This window comes from Sinohyriopsis cumingii, chromosome 2 (genome assembly GCF_028554795.1).
Source record: "Sinohyriopsis cumingii isolate HCF-2022 chromosome 2, ASM2855479v2, whole genome shotgun sequence".
Lineage (NCBI taxonomy): Eukaryota > Metazoa > Mollusca > Bivalvia > Unionida > Unionidae > Sinohyriopsis > Sinohyriopsis cumingii.
The window spans coordinates 68,919,704-68,929,165 of NC_142962.1; the positions used below are offsets into that span (position 1 = coordinate 68,919,704).

At 33.7% G+C, this 9,462-nt stretch overlaps 1 protein-coding gene across 2 annotated transcripts; it reads right to left on the bottom strand.

The window, feature by feature from the left end:
- Nucleotides 1-25: 25 nt before the first annotated feature.
- Nucleotides 26-9,139, bottom strand: LOC149805104 (glutaredoxin-related protein 5, mitochondrial-like). Of its 2 annotated transcripts, XM_089947377.1 has the most exons (3): nucleotides 8,675-8,811; nucleotides 2,283-2,516; nucleotides 1,334-1,471 (listed from the first exon to the last, which is right to left on the bottom strand). In XM_089947377.1, exons 1-3 carry the CDS (start codon nucleotides 8,729-8,731, stop codon nucleotides 1,424-1,426), a joined length of 339 nt encoding a protein of 112 aa, XP_089803503.1. In that variant the 5' UTR covers nucleotides 8,732-8,811; the 3' UTR covers nucleotides 1,334-1,423. The 2 variants fall into 2 exon arrangements, with proteins under 2 accessions (XP_089803493.1, XP_089803503.1); XM_089947367.1 differs by lacking the exon at nucleotides 2,283-2,516 and having other exon boundaries at nucleotides 26-1,471; nucleotides 8,675-9,139.
- Nucleotides 9,140-9,462: the final 323 nt, after the last annotated feature.

Here is a 9,462-nt window from a genome sequence, read left to right on the forward strand (position 1 = left end):
TCAGCAAAGATAATAGTATAAACAGTTATATAATTATGAAAAGTTTTTATTAACATGGTATTTCAATTTAAATTCTTTGGAAACAGTGTCGCAAACTAAATTTCAAAAACTTAAGATTTTCAAGAATCTGTTCATGCTGGACAAGTGTCCACTGTAACTGTATCCATTGTCATGTATTCATCAGAATTCAAGTTTAAATAAAGTTGTTCTTTCAGAAAGAAAAAAGTCATCATGTACAATTAATAAAAGTAAAAACATCCTGTTTAGGGCATATTAGATAGTCATGATGTAACATGTATTCCGCTGTATTTAGTCCAAAATGAAGGACGGTAAACAAAGAAGTAAAAGAAAAACATTGTCGACATAAATTTGTCAAATTTACAATTATTAATTTGTAAAGTCTTCAAATAGTTTTCACAATTTTTAATGAAAAAGCTAAAATGGTGTCCTGTAACATCAACTAACAATCACTATTCTTATATATTTATCCTAATATTCAATAAACAGTTGTAAGTACAATTCATTCTTTTGTGTCTCCATTACCACACAATCACAACATCAACTGAATATTTTCAATCAAGTTGTGAAAACAGGACAGAAATCCCACTGGTGTGTTATGTTACATCTATTGATGGACCCAAATTAAGAATATGAACCCAGTAAAACTGGAAACGAAAATGTAAACAATTTGTGTCAACTTGAATCTTTCAATCAGGTAAATAATTCATTTGGCGACTGATTTAATTATTTCATAATCTTTAGTATAAAAGCAAAAATAGCATCCTATTAAATCACCAATTCTGATCTTAATGTGGAATATACATGTAGCTAGACTGGTTCTTTGGGGGCCTTCATTATTGCAGCATTGGCTGAATATTTTCAATCAAGTTGAAGAAAAAAAACTGTTGGACAAAAAGATCCCTTTGGTGTCTTGTATCTTTTTCTGAACCAAGAAAAGGTCTTTTTTTCACATGACAGATTATGAACAATCTGCATTCCTATGGAAATAAACTGACCCTAAACTGTTGTTTCTGGAAAACTTAAGATATAGCATGAATTTTATGTACAGTATACTGAAAACTTTAGACTTTACATTCTATCATATTTTAGGCACATTCAATGTATCAATGTAATAAGATATATAGTTGTGAAATTTGAAGTTATAAACATTTTTTTTTTTCAAAACCTCTCTTTGATATCATAATTCACAAATGTCTAATATTTTCATATACACAGTTCACAAAGCAGACATTTACAAACTGAAAAATGTACAATGTTCTTTTGGTGAATCATCCATCTTTCTTATTTTCTTTTTCCTGATCCAACAACGCTGATCTGATGTCAACTTTTTTGAGTTCTTCTATAAGTTCACCATTTTTATGCATTTCCAACAAGATGTCACATCCTCCAACAAACTCACCTCCTATGAAAACTTGAGGAATAGTTGGCCAATTTGTATAATCCTTAATACCTGAAAAAAAAAGGTCAAAACAAAAAAAATGAATAACTTTATTCACAAATCAGGTATATATGTGCCTAAGTAATATGTAATACAGTTGACAACAAAAAAAATTTTTCCAGGGTCTATTATAGAACAGAAAATAGTGGAATTTTCGACACATAACTATAAATGAGATTTAACAGGTCCTGCAAAAAAAAAAAGATACATGATTTTCATTCATTAGTTTCATATTTTAAGTTCAACTTTTAAATTTGGTGTGAATCCTGCAACTGTGCATCTTAACACAGACCCTGGTTTGAATTAAAAATAGCTCATCATTTTTAAATTATTTCTACCTGTAAATTTTCATGAAGTCAATATTTTTAATTTATTTTAAACTAAAAACATTAAATTTCAGTATACATGACCATAAATTGTTAGCTTATAACTGACATCTTTAAATGTATACTTACTTCCTAACAAATTTATAAATAAGACCTTTTCATTGCCACACTTTAGTCCACTTCAGAAAGTTATTTCACTCTATAAACAAAGTTACTAGATTCCAAGGACCCTTTCAAAGTTCTCATGACTTCCAGGTCAAAATCAGAGGGAGAAGTGGGTAAATGTTTCCCTAAATTAGCATTACAGGAATGACCCAAGAAATAATTTTTAGAAATATAAATAAGTCATTATAAAAAGGCTAGCAATCATTATTGCTGATGTAGCTAAAGAAATGAGTCTAAGAGTGTTAAAGCTGCCAATGGGTATCCAGTTACTTGGGTACCTGCCCATTGATAATAACCCAGGTAATAACATGAGCCATAGGTTACCTGCTTACCATATACAAGTTTTCTGCCAGTGCTTGCAAAGGCAGCACTGAATTTGTTTCCAAGTTGGACTGAGCTGCAAATACGTGTACTTTTACAGTGCCAAGCTGAGGTCTGATTGTTCCAGTAAAATAATTGAGCTGAATCCCTTGTTTTCCCACATAACAACTCTTTGATTGAGCCACAAGTGTGGTAAGTAACAGAGGCTGGTCTTGCTGCACAACTGAAATGTGTTCAGTTGCAACCTTGAATAAATTTCACATACTGTATGATTAGAGAGTTACTTTCAAAGCTCAAGCTCAACCTCTAAATAAGCATCAGCATATGACAGTGAGGCTAAAGAAAGGGAGTCTACAATATTTATGATGATTAGACCACAACGATTACTAGACAACAGAGGATTTCAGAACTTCATCAGAGAATGAGGATGAAAAATCTTGGACTTTGTACCAGATGACATTACATAGTGATATGTCTTTGATATGAATCAGTTGGGGTTTAAACCCACGACCTCCTGCATCCGAGGCAGAAACTCTAACCACTAGGCCACCAGAGCAGTCCTTATTATCTGTCATTTCATTTAGTTGTCTATATTTGTTTGTGTGTGTTTGTGAGTGTGTGTGTGTATGTGTGTGGATGGGTGCACTCATTAAACTGTGTATGCATTCTGACAATTCTTTTTTCTTATATACACATCATCTACATGTATTATTTACATGTATCTTTTTTGATAACTCTGATTATCAGTATATGGTTTAAGACAAGGGAAGATGGAAAGAAAACAAGTTCTTTTTTTTAATAAAATAAATATAATACAATTTCCTTTAAAAAATACAATAACTTTATTTCACTTTTATTGTGATATTTTGTTGGATCAAGGTGACATTTATAAAGATTTGAAAACCCTGTCACTGTCAATCATCTTGACCTTAAGACTCCAAAATCAATAGCATACTTCCTTACACCAAGTGCAAGCCATCCTCAAAATGTTGGGACCACTGAGAAGAGATAACTCCAGGTAATGTGTAAAAAATATTTTCTGCCCAATATCAAAAGAGGTCTTCCTAATCTCAAGCGCAAACCATCCACAAGGTGTAGAAACTGAAGATGGTGGTAACCTTGAATTATTTTATGAAAACCATTTTTCTTTGTTGTCAGTCACCATAGTGACATGGTGATCTTGACCCTGAAATTAAACAAGTTCTTCTTTACCTCAAGTGCAAGCTATCTATAAAGTATGGTAACTTTAGAAGGAACTGCTGTTACTGTGCTGAAACAAGTTCCTCCTTTCAATCACTGGATTCAAACATTAAGCTTCTGATACCAACATCTGAGTTCTTCACTGTTTGGTAACAGTAGATAGAAAACAAGTCAAGTTATTGTGTCAAAATGAAATTGGTAAGAAACAGAGGGACCATATCATAACGCAGTTTATCAAGGGCATTTACAACCGACTCAAAAGCCATCTTTGGGCAAATAAATTCATATTGGCATACATGGCTACCATCCAATATTGACATTTTTTTATCCTCTACTCCTTAGTAACTATATGCAAGTAAATGGATGATAAAATGATGAGGATTATTTTTAACACAATTAATGGAGAATCGCCTACAAAATGAGATGGAAAAAAATCACTCCACCGACAGACATAAACCCAGCTGTTATAGAACAGTTTACAGTCTAGTCCAAGTGATATTGACAAATTTACATTTAAAAACCAAGTATGATTAGCCTCTACATTCTATCTTCATTCAGACTGCCTACTTTCGTACAGTGAAATATTCAACTGACTGCAAACAAAAGAAATAACATATTGTATTTCATTCAACAATATATTATGAACGTTGATACTGCTAACGAAAACAAAACTGTAGGACTAGCCAATTTAAATGAATCTGATATAGTGTTTAAAATAATGTGGTTAAATAATTACTGGTCAAAAATATACTTTACATATTATTTATATGAATGCTGATTTTAAATGTGCTAAGAAAAGGTCAGAAAATATAAAACATACTGTCACTATGCACACATATATGATGTAAAATCCATCGAGCAAGCACAGAGGTCTCGCTAGGATTTTAGAACTAGGAGTCCAGGACTCCCATTTTTGTAAAAATAGAGTCCCACCATCAAAAATTCCAGTCAGTTCTTTCATACAGCATCAACAAAGACGTGAGTGCATCTATTTTAAGATGGAGAGGTTTTTGTAATGTAATCATTCCATATAATATAGTTTCATTACAACAGTCCATTGATAGGATTGCAAATTTATGGTTTATTTATTTGTATACGTACTTGTAGTAATTTTAGCCAAATAAATAGTATCTGATTTGCTGTTTTTTTCTGTATTTTCTCAAATACGTGTCAAGTGAGAAAACAGCTAAGACCTTGAAGCACATCTCGTGAATTCCACAACATCGCATTGTCCCATATGTTTCTGACCTACATAATTTGCATTTTAAAGTTAAATCTTTAATAAAATAATACCTAGGTTTTGGTTTCAATGATTTGTATATCTTTTCTGAATATATCTGCCTGATGATTTAAGAAAACAGACAATCTAATAAACTGGTAAGCTTAGCAAAGTCTGCCATTATTGCCTGTTAGGCCTACTGGTTCACTTACAGTTTCAAACTAATTTTATGATGAAATAGTGTATAAGAGGCAAAAAATATATATCCAGACCACCGATTCTGATCTTAAAATAACAAGATTGTTTGTGTTATCATCAAAGGATAGCATGCAGGAAATTGATAGTTCAATTAGTTGCTACCTTACTCGGAAAAGGGTTAATGGTCAATCAGCTATCAAAACATAATGCTTGTGAATGGGCAAGAGTTTGTTTGTCACTTTGTCAGTGTAATTTATATATAAACTAGGCCTAGCTACTGATGCCTTGATGAATACATTTTGCTACAACACTAGAACTAACTGGGCTAAGGCGAGGGGCATTAAAAAAAATATGGTATGGTCAATCAATGTACCTCTTAAATAATCACAGGGCAAAGTCGTTTTAGCTTTCCTAACAGAAGAAGGCAAAGTTTACATATTTTGGTGACTTGTCACCCACTTACGAATGGCATTTTGTCCAAGTCTCAACATGTCTTGATTCTGCAGTCACGTGCACTGCTTATTCCGCTACATTCGGAAATGAACACAATAACGAAAGCTAAAGTTGTTTATTTGATGTAATTTTATAAATGACTACATGGGTCTTTCTGCCTCTGAATTCAATCTCTGTAAATATCAGTACCTTTTTACCACCCGGCCACCAGTCAAAGCCTCTGAACTTGCCACCCAGCTATTGCATCATGTTTTTTTTATGTACTCTTATAAAATGGCAACATGTATGTACATCAAGGAGTCTTTCAGTCACTGAATTCTGTCATTGTAAATATCAGCACAGCTAACTGATCAACACATTTTCCCACAAAGCAAATGGCTGAAACAGGACTGGCAAGTCTTTGAATTTTTCCACACACCTATTACATGCGTACAGAGGACTCGAGCCTCAAGCCTCAGTGATTTTCTGCGTCCCAGATCAAAAATTAGCATCCAAATATGCATAATTAAGCATTTCCGAGATCTGAAGCAACATAAAACAATCTTTAAGTAATCACTAGTTACAGTCAAATAACCAACAACTAAGACAATCTGACAGCTACAAGCATTAAGCAAATGCCAAGATCTAAAAAGCTAAGTATGTGTCCAGTTTAGGTGGCAGCAGAAACTTATTTGTGTTTACATATGGAGCTTTTTACACAATAAGCTCCTGCTTCTACAATGTAAACCTGACATTCATATTTTGGGGTTAAAGGTCTTACTACCTAAATAAAGGGGATGTATGAAGTGTTCCAATGACAATTAACAGAAGAACAAGAAGTAAAATTTTCTGGAATATCTCATACACTTGGCAGGCCATATCATATCATGTTTTCAAATTCCGCTGGCCTATATTTCATCTGGCTGGAATGCGATGGAAGCTGGTAATACCAAAATCGGTTACAATGATGATAAGAATCTTGAATAAAATGAAGCTATCTAAATACTTTGTTCAATATTAATATATTTTTATTTGTTTCATTGAAGAAACAAACTTAATCCAATTTCAGCATTCCCGGCTTCCGCTACATTCCTAGCAACTGAAATGTAGGCCAACGGAACTTGAAAACAGGTCCATTTGCTTGTGTGATTTAATTTATCACAAAAACAGACATCACAGTAAGTAAACTATAACCATAAAACAATGACTTTAATTTACTGAAAAGTGCTGACATGGGCTGCCTAGTGTGGGAGATATTCCTGAAAATCTGACATGGGGTCATGCTACCTGGCGAAGCGGGTGACTAAGTCACCTAAAAAATATAAACTCTGCCTTCACCTTCCATAACTTCGCCTTCTTCTGTTAGGAAAGTGACAACTACTTCACTCTGTGATTTTTTAAACTGACCATCCATTTTGAGATGCTCCCGTGACTCAGCCAGGTTAGTTCCAGTGTTATGTTATAGGTCAGGTGAAATGTAGGCTTCAAGCCATCAAATAGTTGGTGTTGATATCAAATGCACTGACAACAAACTCTTGCACATTCACAAGCATGTTTTGATAGCTTACTGACCATTAACCCTTTCGCGAGTAAGTTAGCAGCTATCACTGCCCGATTTCCACATGTTATCCTTTGACCATATAAACTGACAAACTTATCTTTCGAAACCTAAACTTAAGTAAATAGCAATTTGTGTTTTAAGATTTGAATTGGTAACAACATTTTAACTGAAAGGTGTACATTATTTTCTTCATAAAAACCAGTTTGAAACCTTAAGTGGACCTGTCATGCAGAAATAATGGCAGACATCGCTGTGTCTGAGAAGTATCACTTTATTAGATTGTCTCTTTTTGTAAACCACTGGGCAAATATATTCAGCAAAATATACAATGCCATGTCATGGAATTCGAGAGATGCTGTATGATCAAGGTTGTATGCTGGGTTCACTCATTCTTGTGAAATTATGAAGAAAAGAAACACAGTGAAGCAATTAATTTTTTAACCAATGCCTAATATAACTACAAGTGTGCAGACAAATAATAAAACCTTGTATTTGCAATCATATCAATGGACTGTTGTAACATACTGAGAAACTGAGTGTTTTCCTTTAGAAAACCCCTCTTTCTAAAAATAGATGCACTTGCATGTTGGCTGTGTTGATTCGGTTGGAAAAAAATGGGTTTAGTTCATTCATATAACTGACTGTAATTCTTCATTGTGTTGTCTCGGAACAGTTACCTTAAAGTTGTATTGGCAACTAAGAAATTAGGACAAACAGTATGATCTGAAAGATGTGCATTTGTTCTCATGTGCATGGTACTGGGATTGTTTCAAACAAATTTAAAAATCTTTTCAGCTGCCATTTTATAGTAAACTTTTAGAAAGTAAAAAGAACATTTTTTGATTAAGGGTAGTTGATTAAGCATTTGTACTAACATGCAATTACAAAACTGTAATCTAGTTACTCAGTTAAAATTCATTACAATGTATAGCTTTTGTTCTTTTTTTTAAGTCATATTGCAAAATTACACTGAATATGAATATGGTAGGTTTTAAACATGCACCAAATGTGTTTATAACATAGATAAAACTCATAAATTTTCTAATTGAAAATAAAGTATTGCTTAAAACCAATGTTAAATGCAAATATGCATACTGAGAAATAGAGGGAATAATTCATACAAGAGAATGAAAACACACACACACACACACACACACACAGGGGATCTTTACAAAGAAAATTTGGATTATCCGTCCTTGAATCAAGGGATGGGGGTTATATTGCTACAGGTTAGAACCCCCATCCCTTGATTCAAGGACGGATAGTCCAAATTTTCTTTGTAACGAACTCCTGTACATACACACATGTATATTGCATGTCTTCTCCCTTTAAGCTCTCACTTCTCCCCGTTCTGTCCAACAGGCTAAGTCACTTCTCCCTAAAATTCAAGTAAGCTTGACCCCTGTTTGACTTATCGTTACGATGTCAGTCGACATTAGAAGTGCGCCGTTATTTAGGCAGCAAGACCTTGATCCCCAAAACAAATATCAGGGTCCAGGTTTTAGTTACTCTGTAGGACTCCTGACCCGCTCCAGTGACAATCAAGTTAGAAACAACCACTAGATAAATGAAATGGCAATGCTTTATGCATTTTTTTTTCCTAATTGATGATGCTTTTTGTTTTTAAAATCGATAGATGTTGCAAAACAAACGGGAAGGTGTGCAAATGCTAATTTATGTAATGTTACGTATTTATCGGTAAATATTATGTAACTCTACAGACCTAGGACACACGGGCAGGTTCTCTGATGAAAAATAAATTAACTGCTTTCGCAAAATATACGTCAAACTACCTTTACGTAAATTTTCATCAGCAAGTACATCGTGTGCTGAGTATTTCTCCACACCATGAAAGTTCAGTATCTGAACCACGGCATTGCTGAATCCACAGCGAGGTGCATCCGGTGTCCCCTTCATAAATACCACGACTTTTTTGCCCTTCACCAAACTGTCGATATGCTCCTTACTTCCCGTGGCAACTGAATATCGAGCTACCATCCACTGGAAAACATTCTTAGATGTAGCTTCGAAAAGTATTGGTTTTAGTAGCCGATTCATATTAGCTTCACATACAATTTATGGTTTACCACACGTGAAAGTTAAACCGAGGCACAACGTCCAATATATCAATACAGCTCAAAAAAATATACCCTGTTAGAACTCTTGAAATTGCAAACTAGAATCAAAATTGGTTGCAGTATTTCGCCAATAAATCCAATAAAAATACTTAGAATTTAGAACTTCTAACTTTTTGGGGCATGAATTATATTCAACGTGAGGCTCATTAATTTTTGCAATTATATACAGCCAAACCTAAACAAAAAAGATTCCGGATTTCTAAGTCATTCAAAACAAAGTCCGGTGTTATACAAATAATTGCAATCTTGCATAAATCATTCTTAATTTTAATGGACTTTGACAAGCAAAGTTTTTATTAGAAACAATGTTCGGTTGTTAACTATATTAAGCCGTTTTAGCATTAATTCATGTTTGCACCTATGTGAAAAATATAGTGCATATTGACACGATTGAAAATGTTCACATGCAAAACTTAAATTTATCGTAAGTCTCTTTGTGTTGT

What these genes read in the sequence shown, in the direction of transcription:
- LOC149805104 (XM_089947367.1), bottom strand. Translation starts at nt 8,939, where the DNA reads ATGAATCGGCTACTAAAACCAATACTTTTCGAAGCTACATCTAAGAAT. An exon ending in TGATGAAAATTTACGTAAAG is followed by an intron (nt 1,472 to 8,674) that starts GTAGTTTGACGT and finishes TTTTTTTTTCAG; the next exon opens with GTATTAAGGATTATACAAAT.